The sequence below is a fragment of the Microdochium trichocladiopsis genome (genome assembly GCF_020744255.1).
Source record: "Microdochium trichocladiopsis strain MPI-CAGE-CH-0230 chromosome Unknown B0I36scaffold_12, whole genome shotgun sequence".
Classification (NCBI taxonomy): domain Eukaryota; kingdom Fungi; phylum Ascomycota; class Sordariomycetes; order Xylariales; family Microdochiaceae; genus Microdochium; species Microdochium trichocladiopsis.
This window is the reverse complement of record NW_025763555.1, coordinates 1517877-1532548: the sequence shown is the minus strand read 5'-3', so window position 1 is coordinate 1532548 and position 14672 is coordinate 1517877. Positions and strand designations below refer to the sequence as shown.

Genomic DNA, 14672 nt, shown 5'->3' with positions numbered 1-14672 from the left:
GAGTTACATGGAATGGCGGACGTGGTTCAGGAAGCCAGTAGGAAAAAGGTTGTTAGGTGGTGGTTGGGATGAGGCCTGCAGCGCTATCTAGGTGTCGTGTTGCGCCAGCCTGCTCTGTGTCGCCAGTTTTACGCTGCTTCCGTACATGGACCCAGAGCAACCAGACACTAACCAGTGGCTCTGGCGAAGAATTGGCGATTGGCAGACACTAGCTTGTCAGATCCAACACGGCCGTGCAAGCCGGAAAAGGGATTCTTACCTCTGTGTTTACTCCGCCATAGATAAAGAGTATGGCTACGATGATATTTGGTATTGTGGCGAGTATGAACACGCCTCGTACAGTGATGATTTGATGCCCGTCGCATGTCGGTTCGAGAAAATGGAGCAAGGTGCAGTAAAGTAAGTACAATACTGCCAGAGTTCGTGAGACCATAACACCACAAGCTAGCAACGGCACTTGCTCGTCTGTAGACACTTGGAGGAGCGCGATAATGAAGCCGGGCCCGTAAATGATTGCTCTGTACGACCATAGCTCAGATGACCGTCCAAATTTCGCGATGAATGGGAGAGTTCTCTCCCTGAAGAGCTTGTCCTGCCACGGAGCCTTGTCCGTTCGGGTTAGCGAAATCCGGCTGTTTCGAGGATACAGCTCTACGTACGAGGCTGAGCATCGATCCGATGGATGCGAGGGATGTCGATAGGAGCCTGTGATCAGGTGGCGCGTTGTTGTCCTGTGGCGCTACTGCATATGACAATGCGATGACCCCGAGGAGAAATCGAAGCAGCAGAGTAATACCACAGAAACCGCATAGATCCCAGAGGAGATTGGACAATGTCCGTTGCGGGCGATCTTACCCCGGCTCCTGTGCCCACCTCACGCGGTACTGACAGGAGGACCAGTATCTGTGAATCGTCACTGCAGTGACCATCACTAACACTAAAACTGAGGAAACCAGAAGAAGAAGATCCATGGTGGAGGCGATGAAATTGACTGGCCGTGGCCCATACGGCTGTGCATGAGAAGACGGAAGCTGTCCTTTAATAGCAAGGCACTCCTCGACATGTAGATCTGACCAGACTCGCGAAGCGGAGCTGCTCCCGCGCCATGCCGTGCCAGCCCTTGCCGGTCGTCGCTTCCGCAATATCTCGCAAGCCGCACAGTGCATGTAGCAGTTGTCCGTTTGAGCAAGGCCGACCGTGGTTGCTCGGTTGAAGACGAGACCCCCCACTCCATCACGGCCGCTCAGGTTGGCATTGGACTCCACAAGTGATTTGCGCCTGAGGGTCGAGGGTTCCCTCATTGTCAGTACTATCAGATGATCGAACCGGGCCGGGGCCATCCGTCAACCATATGAGCCCGTAAAGCGCGAAGCAGCCTAGTCGCGGCAAGCGAAGTTCATCTACAGTGGAGCAAGTCCAGGGGAAGAAGGTACCCCCGAAACCAAAGGGCCCAACATGGGGCCTGGAAGTCGCTGCGAGAAGATGGGCTTCGCGCAAATGGCCAGGGGGCTTGTCGCTCGACTGTCTCAATATGTCGTTGCCTTATGTAGACATGGATGACAGTTGTGAGGGGATTTGCCCGCCATGCCTGCCGCCCCGAGCAAGGGCACTGAAATTGCAACCGATTCCACCACGCCACTGGCGCTTCTCCTGGTACAAGCATGGATATAATTATATATCTCTCAGCTCACGGTAGGGTAAGCGCAATGGGCGCTTGCGCCCAGGTGTTGGTTCTTGAGGGCAGATTGTTTCTTACAACCCTTGGTGGCATGTGCTATCCAACTTGTTGAGGCCTGGTATAAATAGTCGGGATGAGGGAACGACGGTTCCAGCTTGCTGATCCCCCTCAACATCATCGCAAAGACAAGTCTGAGAGCTTGCGACTCTTGTCCTTCCCGAGAGAAAAAGGTCAGAACAAGGCTACCACGTAACGAGTTCTTCACTTCAAACAAGGATGGCTAACAATCGATAATAGTGCCAGCAGTGTGCTGTCTATAGCAGCGCCTGCACAAGAACAGGGAAGCCACATACTACAATGCCGGAAAAGCATGGGAGCCAGCAGGCTGAGGGCAACAACGATTCTGTTTCCCTTGACGGCTCAGGGCTCGCATGCGCTTTCCGATGCTTCCGCCACAACGATATCAAGGACAAAGCCGAACAATACCAACATCACCAGGATCACTTGCAGCAAAAGCTTCCTCATTCGTGCAGTTGGCCTACTTGCGCTCACAGTTACTGCTCAAAGGGAAGGGTCAATTCTCATATCGTGGTCGATCATGTCAGAGCGCATCCTCACTTATGCAACTACAAGTGTGGGAAACGTTTCAAGACATTCGAGTCGTTGAGGCGACATGAGAAAACTCGTCACGCCGAGGTATGATCTCCGCTCTCCTGTAGCCAGACCGAGAATAACCATCTATTGTCTTGTAGCGAGTCGCTACGAGCGGAGCATACACTTCCTCTGATCCAAGACCGGGAAGGTGGCGTCACCACCTATCGAGTAGTACTCCCTCCCGGCATGAGCTCTCTCGATCACCGCTCGATAGTCCCACTTGCACCTCGCAAGCGTCCTCTCCCGTTTCCGACCACCAGGAGACCCCGGCTCACACCCTGAAATCGCCTATAGCCGCAATCGCCCAAGCACACCCATTATCTCACCGTGTTATATCGATGGATGATGCGGCCAGTGCCTCGCAAGCGCTCGTCAACTCTACTATCCAACGGGAGACCAACGGCCACCAAAGCTACTGTGCCGCTATGAACTACTTGGATCGTCATCCAGTGACAAGGTTCACCGAGGAGAACTTTCAGGCAAAGATTCTGCAAGTGCTAAGCGCTGCAGGTCTACCGCCCTCATGGGATGATCCGCGAGAGTGGGCGGTACAAACGGCCATTTCGCTGAGAAAGGCTCTTGATGAAGCAGAAGCAGCGGTAAAAAAGCATGTGGCAGCCACCGACGCACTCATGCGGGAGATGCAGCAGACGCAATCCGTATTAAGACTTTGTGCGTATTCCTGTGACTCTCTGCCGGGCGTCCTTCAGGCTTTGGAGCGGTGTGCCCAGGTAGAGGCCCTTGCAAAGGAGGTGAACCTCGCATTCCAGGCTCGATTCTTTCACATTTCGTGTTTACTAATAGTGCCCGCGTGAGTTAGACGCGTTTTAGGGCAGTTTCAAAGTCTAGAACGCTGACTCGATTCATCATTGTCTCTCCTGATGGTTCTTATCTGTGTTAAGTGTGAACATGGCCGGTCTTTGTGTAGACCAATTAGCTCACATGAGCCCGTCGGAAGAGTAAAACCCCTAGCGTTATTGCTCCGCATCACCGACCCTGCTCCGGACGGACTCGGATCCGAGAGACTCTGGCCAGAACATAGTCCATCGATTCCGTCATGAATATGTATGGGATCATGAGCAAAGCAGGGTAGCATGGTCTTCACTTCATAGTTGCGAGAGTTTGAGCAAGGCCTTGAGGGGACTGTCACGCCGACATATGAGCAAGCTTTGTATTAAGTCCTAATTAGAGATGCAAAAGGGTTCAGGAATGTATCAAGGTGTAACAGAATGGCTGAAGAAAAGAAGGGCCGCACTCCGGCCAGCCCTTGAAGCTGTCCTGGACCGAGGCGCAAGTGCTCCAACTACTCCTTGAACTATTTGATGGAAGGAGGCGAGGCGTTGAGCGGTCAACACCTGCCTTCCCCCAACTGGACGAAGTCGGTGGCATCGTCCTCATTGCCTAAGTCGTCTTGTTCCTTCTTGACGTGCTGAGGATCGGGGTAACAGTCTCCATGTTGAACTTCGAGTTCGCTGTCAGACGAACATGAAGGACTCGATCGTACTCGCAGATCCAGGAACGGATCGCTTCTTTGCAAGAGCGGCGTGGTCGTATTACTGCGGTCGTCGAACGATGTATCTTCTGAAGCGAAGCCGCCTGCCGAGATGTTGGTAGGGGAAACAGGTGACCGCTGCTGTCGACAAGCTCGCGCGTCGGAATGGGGCCCATGGTAGAAGACCGGCAGATTGACGGAAAGATGGCGAAGTTTTGGCAGACTTTCGAGTTCCTGTGCTTCGTGGGAGCGGAGGAGTTGATCATAGTGTTTGGCCATGTTGACGTAATGTGTGACAATTTTGGCGTAATGTGAACGAAAATACAGCAACTCCCTACGACGAAGATCTCCGAGTGGCATTTTCACTTCGAAAGGGGCACTCCTTGCCAGTTTGAATTCGTAAGTCTCCTCGAGAATACTGCCGATGCTTGTGAGGCATTCAATGGTGAACGTGACACTTCTTGAAGGGGGAATCAAAGTCTGAGGTATATCGAATCGAATGTGGCCATCTTCAATGACTCCTTTGTCCAGGGGGAGATCTGGGTGTGGCAGATCAGTCGATAGGAGACCTTTGAATTCGTATGGCTGGGAAGGCCATGCATCCGCGCGAAATCGAAAGCTGTACTTCTCTACAGTGACATCAGCCATCTCGAGGACGAGGACAGCGTATGAGCAGAGGAATGCTGTAAAGGCGGGGAGGAAACTTGGTAAGATGGCTGTTGGGAAGGTGGAATGAAAGAACCAGGGTGGCGAGGTGATCTCCGCTATCGCAAGACTGGAACAGTATTTGTTCTATCTAGGCTAGAACTTGACAACTACCTTGACACCCGAAACGCCGGCCTGTTGCTTGTTGAGGGCGTCGTCAATGCTAGCGATACCGCCCTCGACGACGACTGTCTTATTAGGCACAAGCTCGCCGCTCGCGAGCCACTTAGAAACGTTCGGGTAGAAGGGCTCCGATACGTAGCGGTACTCCTTGGCCGGTCCGACGGCGATGATGTTCTTGATAACAACAGCGCGCGCGCCGCCTTCCGTCTTGTTGCCCAACTGCACCGCCTTTTCCTCCGGCAGAAGCAGGCATACGACGTGACCGTTATCGCCGCGGACCTTCTTAGCCGCCTGCAGGATCTCGACGGCAAGTACCTGCGTCTCAATGCTACTGATCGTGTCGTACACGAGGGCGAGCTCGAGATCATCGCCCACGGCAGCGAGGAAGTCGGCAGCGTTGTTATGCGTCTTGCGGTCGAGTACGACGTGTGCGCCGAGCTTCTGCAGCGACTCCCTGTGCGGCGCGCTGGCGTTGGTCACGATGTGCTCCAAGCCCGACAGGCGCGCGAGCTGCACCGTGTACTGGCCGACAGAGGAGCTGCCGCCGAGTACGACAATGGCCTTGCCCTTGCCCGCCGACCCGCCCTCGGCGTCCCACTGCGCGGGCAGCGCGGCACCGACCGTGTGGTAGAGGCCGATGGCGGCCGTGATGCCGGCGAGGCTGACGCCCGCGGCCTGCTCGTCCGAGATGTGAGCGGGCGTGTAGCCGACGACGGCGGCGGGCGTGCGCGCGTACTCCTGGAACGAGGCTGTGTCAAAGTCCCTGCTGCGGCCCTGGAAGAAGACGCGCTCGCCCACGGAGAAATTGGAGACGCCCGACCCTACGGCCGAGATGGTGCCAGCCGCGTCGGTGCCGAGAATGGCCGGCAGGTTGTCGCCAAGGAAGAGGTGCGGGGCGGCGCCCAGCTTCCAGTCAACGGGGTTGATGGCCGTCGCCGTGATCTTGACGGCGACCCCGTCGGCCTCGAGAGTGACCCTCTCGGGCGTGCGGCGAGGACCTCCAGCGGGCCGCCAGCGCGGGTCAGGATGGCGGCCTTGAAAGAAGCGGGGAGGGACATTCTGTATGGCTGGGTGGGATCTCAAGGGGGAATGGGTACTGTTGCATCAGTTGGGGTCACAGGGGTCACTAGCAAAACACAAAGAAGGCTCGCCCTTTATACCACCAGGCGCCCCCGTGCGTTCAAGCTGCGACAAGATACCGGCAGGCACTGTAGAACTAGTAAGGACGCGGCGTGCGGAGTCGGCCTAAATGGACGCCGATAAGAGTGGGCCGGATCTATAGCTCCGACCACTGAAGACTACCGATCCGGGGACTTATGTACCACGGCTCGGTGACAAAAACGTCGTTGATATGTCAGGTTGCGACATTAGAGCCTCAAGGTCGTTATTGAATATAATGTTGGACCCAGGCCTCTCTCTACCTTTTCTAAATCAAGCCATCCGCACTCTCACGTTCATAACCCCTTCTACAACACACCTCTGATCCCGCTCTACTGTTTCTCAACACAACTACCGACCATGGCTTCTACTACCCAGAAGTTCACCGTCTTCATTGCCGGCGCCTCAGGCGAGACGGGCAGCTCTATCGTAAGGCACCTTCTGCTGCAGCCCCAGCAGTTCGACGTTGTCGCCCTGGCCCGGCCCGAGTCGGTCAACAACAAGTTCTACACGAGCATCTCAGAGCAAGGAGTCAAGGTCATTCCCGTCAACGTCCGCGACGTCGACGCCCTCGTTAAGATCATCAGCGGCGGCGGCGACACGCCCGCCTCTTCGGCCATTGTCATCTCGTGCATGACGCTCACCGAGCTGCCGGGCGAGCTGGCCCTCGTCGAGGCCTCGCGCCGGGCGCGCGTGGGCCGCCACGTGCCGAGCTTCTTCGCTACCGTGTGCCCGCCGCGGGGCGTCATGGATGTGCGCACGGCCAAGGAGGACGTACTCGATACTATTAAGCGGGCCTATATGCCCTATACGGCGATCGACATTGGCTGGTGGGCTCAGTGGTGCCTGCCCCGCCTGCCGTCGGGCAAGCTCGACAGCGCCCTCGCGTTCCCCGTCTACGAGATTGTCGGTGCGGGCGACGTTCCCTGCGCCTTCACTGACGTCACCGACGTCGGCGCCTACGTGGTACGCATTATTTCGGACCCCCGCACCATCAACCGCCTCGTCTTTGCGTACGGCGATGTCCGCACGCAGACCGAGATCTGGGACATGTTTGAGCGCCTCTCAGGAGAGAAGATCCCGCGGCCCGTGCTGTCTCCCAAGGGCGTCGAGGAGGTCATTGCGAATGGCCGCGAGAAGTTCGCAAAGGACCCGACCAACTACGGCCCCCTCGCCGACAAGGGTATGGCCGAGTACAAGTACTCGTACGCCGTCCGGGGTGATAATACGCCCGAGCACGCCAAGTACCTCGGATACCTAGATGCTACGGAGCTATATCCTGATGTCAAGATCAAGACGGTTGAGGACTACGCACGCGAGGTCCTTGACGGTAAGAACCTCGGTGTGGTGTACGCGGGCAAGGATAACCACCCAATGAAATACATGTCGGTGCCGAAATACGAGTAGGGTGTAACGACCAGTCAACACGGGTCGCGCTGTCTAGGCTGCAGGTAGTACAAACAGGACAGAAGGTTGTAGAGCCGGGCCAGGGACAAGGGCAGGTTATATAGTAAGAAGGAAATAGGATTCTATAGTACAGCTATGCCAAGACCAATAGAGCAATATTTATGAGAGTAGACTGTCACGATCCTGCCTCCGGGGTCAACCGTAGGGCAGGGCGCTGGGGTTGCTGTTCTGGAAGATAGGTAAAGCCTTCGCAATACTCACTGACTCCTGCTGTCGTTTTCTCTCGATGGTTGTCGTGTCTCTTGGAAGAGATACCAGTCTCGGCAATTGAGTGACTAGTTCAAGTGTGTGGTGAAACTGATACTTAGATTGATCGCTGAAGTGCAAAGGTAATGACTGTCTATCTAGGGAATCCTTCGTTTTATATCTCTTGCGCCTTTGCCCTTCATCGTGCGCTGTTCTCTGCGCGTGCTGTGCTGCGTGTGCGGTGCCCTGCGTGCGCGGCGCATGGTGCTGTCAGTTCTCAGCGTGCGCTGGACAGATCCTTGGTCGCTTACGCAGTTCTCTGCATGCGCTGTGCAGTTCCCAGGTGGTGCTGTACTCCGTACAGCCCGTTGGTTCTTGGCACAGCTCCATCGGTCCTGGGACCGCTTGTCCTTGTCCTGGGACTACTGTGTTGCCCCGGGACCTGCTGACGTAATCTGGGGTGTTTCTTCCCGCGTGCATGATCTGCCCTTGTCCCTGGCCCAATCCTGCTGTGACAACCCGACCAACAGGTCGCAAGATCGGGCCAGGGACAAGGGCAGATCATGCACGCGGGGCAGCCACACCCCTGGTTACATAAGCGTCTCATTATGTCAGCAGGACCAGGAAGGATATGTTGGATCACAACATATCCAGACATATCCAGGATATGTTGGATCACAACATATCCAGGCATATCCAGGAACACGCGATGAAGGACAAAGGATATATAGAGCCAGGAGGATCTCCTTGTAAACAGTCATTACCTTTGTACTTCAGCGATCAATCTAAGTATCAGTTTCACCCACACTTGAACTAGTCACTCAATTGCCGAGACTGGTATCTCTTCCAAGAGACACGACAACCCCCAAAGAGAGAACGACAGCAGAGTTGAAAGTGTTATTGCACAGGCTTTACCTATCTTGCAGAACAGCAACCCCAGCGCCCTGCCAGATGGTTGACCCCGGAGATCGGATCGTGACACCGGAGACCAGATCGTGACACCTTTCTACGGCACTAGGGATAGCGCTAGAGAAGGAAGGGGATAATATAACGACCCGGAACTAATAGGGGATTATTTAGACTACGAGGTAGGATAAACAAGGCCGCAGTACCGGGCTATAAATAAGGGTAGGACTACGAAGGGCTAAGGGATAGTTATATAAGTAGGATCTTAGTTATTAGAGGAGAGGCCGACTCTTAGTAGTCGGCTTACCGATACTAGTATATCGGCTACCCGATAGGAAGTTATTAGCTATACGATAGGAGTCTATCGCACGACTAATATAACCTCGTCGGCCAGTATAAGGACTCGATAAAGGATAAAGGTATATAGTAGGAAGGATCTCCTTAACTAAGTAGTTTAGTCTTTATACTTTAACGATTAACGTAATCCACAAGTGAGTGAGCCACCTTCCAGGTACCCGTACGACAATATATAAGATAATTCAACCACAACGCCTTAAATCAATTGAAACTATGAGGAATCCTCTTCTTCAGAGTCAGATACAACTTTCTGACACGTACGAGCATTATGACCGGGCTCACCGCAGACGCCACATCGTCGCGCGCGCGTTTCTGGCCTCCTCGTACGACCACTATTTTGACTCGTTTCCGCTATTAACTGCTGCGTCGCATCGATTTGAGCCTTCAAATCCTTTGCCTGATCAATCGTGAGGGACCCTCCTTTCTGTAGCTGCTTTCTTTTCGTACGACGACGGCGGTTGAGGCGGTCGTTTGCATCTCGAAGTTCGGCGAGCTCTTGGCGCATAAGGTCCTGCTCGTGTACCATCATTATGACTCCTTTTCTTAGCTGCCGTACGCTCTTAACAATGGACGACGGTGAGCTATTCTGGTGTCGTACGATGCGATTTTCAATATACTTCGTCTGCGATTCGGTCTCAATTGGGTTGTTCGGCGTCTTTGAAACCCATAGGGGTGGTAGTCCAGTAGAGGAACCTAGCGGTGTCGGCGTATGAAACTTCACATCTAGCTGTGAAATCACATAATTCGGGTCGTACGGTACTAGGCCTGTCGCTCTGAAGCCTGCCTGGATGTTTGATTTGGTCATTGCAGCGTCGTACGCCTTATAAAAGGCTGGGAGGAAGTCCTCCTTTGAAACGTGGGTTACGTGCGCCCGCATTAGACCTTCGATTTCTTTACCGTACGCCCGTTTCAGAGGTCCAAAACACCAACATCGAGAGGCTGGAGCTTATGCGACGAATAAGTAGGCATATAGAGGGTAACAATATTCTGTTCTTTGTAGTAGAGCTCGAAATCGACGGAATGGTGGCTCTCGTGGCCGTCGAGGATAAGGAGGCGGTGGGTACCCTTCGTACGACTCTTCGTATGGAAATGTGTTTTACCCATTCTAGACCTCTCTCGTTCGTCGTCCAGCCGTTCTCTGAAAGCGCGATTACCCAGTCGGGCGGTAGAGGGCTATTCGCGGTCCAGGAGTCGAGGTGGACCTTCCCTGCGAAGATGATATATGGTGGGATCGAATAGCCGTACGACGCGATACCCTGGATTACTGTAACCCATTCCTGATTGCCTTGTTGTACGGCTCTTGGCCTCCCGCGTCGATCGGAGGTCGTAACGACAGTTTCGGCGGAGATCTTGCCCATCGCGAAGCCCGTTTCGTCGAAGTTGTAGATGTCGTCATCGTGGATCCCGTATTTCGCGATTATGTTTCGTACGAGCTCAAACCACGCGCGATACGCGTCTGGATCCTCACAGAGGACTCTCTGGTAGTCGATTCTTCGATTAAAACGCGTACGGAGCTCAGGTCGTCGTCGTACGAAGTTTGCAGCCCAGTTCGTTCCGACGCGTAGCGCGTCGCGTTCGCGGAGGAGTCGATCCGCCATTTCTCGAACACCACTAAGTCGCGGTGGAAACGATCGCGAATCAAGGTCGATTATGTATCGTACGATACTATCCTCTTCGTACGATGTCAATTTCTGGCAGGGTGGTCGGATATCGCCTTTCGCAGGTCGGCCGCTTCGTCGTCGTTGAAGTGTTGCACGGGACACATTATACAGCAATGCAGCTTGTCGTACACTTAATTCTGGGTCCGACTGAAGCGCATTAGGCGCTAGAATCAAATCGCTTTCAATTGATTGCCGTCCCATAATTATTGGTGGAGGAAAAGGAGAAAGAAGGTAGCCTGTACGGAAATGACGGAAAGTGGCTCACTCACTTGTGTGGCTCACTGACTTGTGGATTACGTTAATCTAAGTATTATTCTTACTATCACTTAACCCAGTCACTTAATTAACCGAGAGTAGTATCTCTTCTAAGAGATACGTAAACCCTAATATAAGAGAAACGACATTCGAATTAGTAATATTGCTCTAGCTTTACTCTCCTCGTAGAACAGTAATCTGGAGCTATGCTAAGAGCTAGAAGTCAAGACCGATGAGTAGACCATAAGCAAATATAGGTCGTGCTAGGAGGCATAGGGTAGTTGGCTGGAATCGGTTCCCTGAAAAGTGAAACAGTTTTACTAGAAGCCCAAAATTGTCCATCACCTTCTCATCGGGTCGTTGACGTTAGCCATTCTGAGTTACAAGTTTGTGTCAACGGCCCAATAACGGCGCCAAACTGAACCTTTTATCTTAGTTGGATATGTCAACATACACGTTCGCTGGATGGCGAATACTCGCTCCTCTGAAAACCAGACGCACCGTCGTCAGGCTGTGAACTATCGCAACAGCCCGCGTCAATATCGTTTACTTCTATGACAAGAAAAACCCGGCAGACGGCAGACATCTCGCCGTCGAGTGGACTCGGGTTAAACTCCTGGCCATTGACAAGTAACTGATCGAGTTTTCGTGGCTACGAAGAAAGACCTATCATAGTGGCTATTTCACAAAAGTCAGAGGGCCGAACGATCGGGAGTGCATACTTAAGGCGCCTTCTCGTACTCGAGGACCTAACACTAACGCAGGACGAATATGGACGAGTGCCATAGCAAGTAATCTCACGGATGGGAAAGAGAGGTGTGGGGGCCTTACAGTAGTAAGGTTGAGCGGCCATCTTCCGAAGTAAACAGAGTTTACCAAGAGAGTACCCTAGTGCGCTTCGAACCCCTTGTAGAGGCGAGCAAGTACCATTTCGGCAGGGGTCTGTTGCCTTGGAGCAAGTACGTACTTTCTCCAAGCCCTTCCAAAGATTCGTGGTCGTATTTGCAAGTAGAGACTGATGAGGAGAAGCAACCTCTTGAGAAGGAATTGTGACCAGTCGTGACCGTAGTGAGCACACTTAGTGGCCACCACTGTAGTGATTCGCTGGCATTGCAAGCCATATTCACGAAGGGCGACCGCGACCGTTTCCTTTCTGTAAAGGAGAACTAAGCACTGCAAAACTTGCAGGGAAACCTGCCCAATCCCAAGAGACTCCAGTCAGCGCGAATTAACCACACCATTCTCGCCGTATTCTATATAGCATCACGCGTACGGAAGTCCAAGCTTCGGGACTATTGCTCATATGCCTTCGACAGAGTTCGACATTGCAAGTCAATTTTAGAACAACGTAATGTTCCGCAGCCAGCCGGACTGTAGTAACCGGTAGATAATCACTCGATACCCGCGCCGAAGCACGTGCGCCCGTCACTGAGCCGGAATAAACAGTCTTTGTAATGCTTGGAAATTCTACTCAGCCCGCAAAAGACTTACCAATCATCATAGGACAGGCGGTCACTCGTGCCAACATCCCTGTGGGCACCCATCTATTGCCCGGCGCAAGCTCGATTCTCCACACATGGTGGCGCTACTACGACGAGATTTCCCTGAGCGCATGCAACAAGGACCAATAAGAGCCAGAGATCTTCGAGCATTGGCCAGCGTCGCATCCCCGCTTGACAAGATGCGATGTTGCATTGCCGTTGAAACTCACCAGGCAACCTCATAAGTGCCTGTCTCGGTAAGCATGTGTATATCATCACTGTGGTACCTGGCTCAAGAAGACGGCCCACCCTGGGAGCTGGACTGCACTGGGGTCTAAGCTCAATGTATGGAGCTGCAATGCTATGCTCATTAGGTACTGTTAGATGCCGTTGACAATTACCAAGCAATTGGAAATCCAACTTTGTCAGCATGCATGAATTATTACTGGGGGGGTTAACTAAGGGGGAGACCCACTCTGCTCTATTAGCTAAGCTGGACAGGGTCACAGTCTGGATGGACGGCGAGCTGCAACGTCAAGCGCGTTGGATGGGCATGGAAAGAAAAAAACATAAAGGTGAGGAGTTGCAACGTTTGAGCCATCAATGTTCGTCACCTCGGACCACGCTTCGACAGTTACACATTGTGTCTCAGTTTCCAACACAGTCTCTTCTCAATCAAGTAGCCATGAAGTTCTCGGTTTCGACACTCCTCCTGCCCCTTGCGGCGCTCGCCACAGCCTGGGAGCAGGTTGACAAGAACAATTCAGTGGGTTGATTCCCCGGTTTCTGATCCGTCTGTTGGCGCGGCTAACATAATTCCACCTGCAGATTGTAGCCGTTGTCGACGTGCAGGTCGGCCTGCTGTCCCTGATCCACGACATCGATCCAGTGAATTACCGAAATTCGATCCTAGCCCACGCCGATCTGGCTAGGGTGTTCGATCTACCCGTCGTCCTGACCACGTCTAGCCAGTCTGGTACGTTCCTAACTTTAGAATGATTCTCCCCTCCACCGCTGAGCACTTTCTCTAACAAGCTACTAGGCCCTAATGGTCCTATGTCCCACGAGATCACCAACATGTTCCCCGACGTCCAGGTTGTTCAGCGCCACGGCGAGATTAACGCTTGGGACAATGCCGAGTTTCGCGAGGCCATTGAGAAGTCGGGAAGGAAGCAGGTCATCATTGCCGGCGTTACGACGGATGTTTGTAAGTGCTTGACCATCTTGCCGGCTGCGGCCGGCCAGGTCGACCCTACTTGATTTACCAATCGGCACGGAAAACAAATCCCCAGATAAGCCAGTGACCGCGATGAGCCCTGGAATTTGCCATCTTCCCCCCTTTACACTCCCACAACTATGAAACTTGCTACAGACTCAAATGCTAACCTTAGCACCGCGTTATTGCAAACAGGTACGACTTTCCTCGCCCTATCTCTCCGCGAGGCTGGGTACAGTGTGTGGGCTAACGTTGAGGCCTCGGGCACGACGTCGGAACTCGTGCGCACGCTTGCTAACGAGCGCATGGTACGCGCGGGCGTCAATGTCGTGTCGTGGTTCTCTATTGCCGCCGACCTGCTGCGCGACTGGCGCTCGCCCGACGCGCCCAAGATGATCCCCTACTTCGACCGCTGGCTCCCCTCGTTCGGCGCCGTCGCGCGCGCACATATCGGCGCTATACAGAACGGAACCGTGTCTCCGGGCCAAGATGAGTTGTAGGTGGGCAGAGAGACAAGAGAACAGGTCTGAGGGGCGTGGAGAAAAGAAGAACACGTGTTAAGGGCTCGAGATGGGCGGAAGGAGAGGCGTGGAGAAAAGAGGAACAGGTGCTAAGGGTGCGGGATGGGCGGATGGAGAGGCGTGGAAAGAGATCGGATCCAAGGTTGCAGCCGACTTAATGGCTGCCAGCAGACTTCTCGCGATTCTGGGATGTGGGATACTTTCAATTCTTGCTTGAGATATTTTTAGATTAGTTATTAGGGTCAAATTGCATATGATTTAGACCTACAATCTGAGACGAACAACATATATGGACTTGAATCTTATGACATTCTAAATAATTAGTAGTCCCCTTTCATCAGAGCACTTTGAAGATTCAGGTTCCCTTGCGACTTCCCGTCAGAATATTTGTAAAGAGTAATGTGGCCCGCCGGCCTAGCGGCCCACATCAGCGAAATCATCGGATATGTACGAAAGGTCCCATCATCAAACAGCGGGCCACTGCCGCAAAAAGAAAACTTGTAATATGCAAAAAGACATGGACTAACAGGGAGTTGAACCCTGTACCTTTCGCAGGTGAGTTTGTTCAGAGAAATCCTAGGCAGGAGCCCGGACGGTGAAGCGAATGCAAAGCGAACGCTCTACCAAATGAGCTATTAGCCCGTTAACTATGCAAAGGCGGTGTGGGGACACCACCATACGTCCAAACAGATGCATGGTTTGCTGCATGAGACAGTGGATCTCGATTACATGGCTTCGCTCTACTTCAAGGCCTATATGTCCGTATTCTATGCCTCAAGGTGACAGCCTCCCGAGAAGCCTCGGGGGCTTGC

The 14672-nt window shown here is 53.3% G+C and overlaps 5 protein-coding genes and 1 non-coding gene across 6 annotated transcripts; 3 read left to right on the top strand and 3 right to left on the bottom strand.

Moving 5' to 3' along the window:
• Nucleotides 1-2035: 2035 nt before the first annotated feature.
• B0I36DRAFT_355257 (uncharacterized protein) lies at nucleotides 2036-3147 on the top strand (the record flags this gene model as incomplete). Its single annotated transcript, XM_046157421.1, has 2 exons — nucleotides 2036-2374; nucleotides 2431-3147. The coding sequence occupies 2 exons, from the start codon at nucleotides 2036-2038 to the stop codon at nucleotides 3145-3147; spliced, it is 1056 nt and encodes a 351-aa protein (XP_046006094.1).
• Nucleotides 3148-3511: 364 nt separating this feature from the next.
• On the bottom strand, nucleotides 3512-4384 carry B0I36DRAFT_337793 (uncharacterized protein). Its single transcript, XM_046155702.1, has one exon. The coding sequence runs from the start codon at nucleotides 4182-4184 to the stop codon at nucleotides 3681-3683; it is 504 nt and encodes a 167-aa protein (XP_046006093.1). The 5' UTR covers nucleotides 4185-4384; the 3' UTR covers nucleotides 3512-3680.
• Nucleotides 4385-4625: 241 nt separating this feature from the next.
• B0I36DRAFT_377925 (chaperonin 10-like protein) lies at nucleotides 4626-5710 on the bottom strand (the record flags this gene model as incomplete). Its single annotated transcript, XM_046160613.1, has 2 exons — nucleotides 4626-5630; nucleotides 5651-5710. The coding sequence occupies 2 exons, from the start codon at nucleotides 5708-5710 to the stop codon at nucleotides 4626-4628; spliced, it is 1065 nt and encodes a 354-aa protein (XP_046006092.1).
• A 460-nt stretch (nucleotides 5711-6170) lies between these two features.
• Nucleotides 6171-7303, top strand: B0I36DRAFT_436131 (uncharacterized protein; the record flags this gene model as incomplete). The annotated part of the gene is made up of 2 exons (XM_046162801.1): nucleotides 6171-6239; nucleotides 6261-7303. The coding sequence occupies 2 exons, from the start codon at nucleotides 6171-6173 to the stop codon at nucleotides 7215-7217; spliced, it is 1026 nt and encodes a 341-aa protein (XP_046006091.1). The 3' UTR covers nucleotides 7218-7303.
• A 5505-nt stretch (nucleotides 7304-12808) lies between these two features.
• On the top strand, nucleotides 12809-13839 carry B0I36DRAFT_377923 (isochorismatase; the record flags this gene model as incomplete). The annotated part of the gene is made up of 4 exons (XM_046160612.1): nucleotides 12809-12889; nucleotides 12952-13099; nucleotides 13166-13330; nucleotides 13535-13839. The coding sequence occupies 4 exons, from the start codon at nucleotides 12809-12811 to the stop codon at nucleotides 13837-13839; spliced, it is 699 nt and encodes a 232-aa protein (XP_046006090.1).
• A 539-nt stretch (nucleotides 13840-14378) lies between these two features.
• Nucleotides 14379-14502, bottom strand: B0I36DRAFT_t186. Its single transcript has one exon. It is a non-coding gene; the product is annotated as a tRNA-Ala (tRNA).
• Nucleotides 14503-14672: the final 170 nt, after the last annotated feature.

Excerpts from the sequence above, each read along its gene's own strand:
- B0I36DRAFT_337793 (XM_046155702.1), bottom strand. The coding sequence starts at position 4,184 with ATGCCACTCGGAGATCTTCGTCGTAGGGAGTTGCTGTATTTTCGTTCA.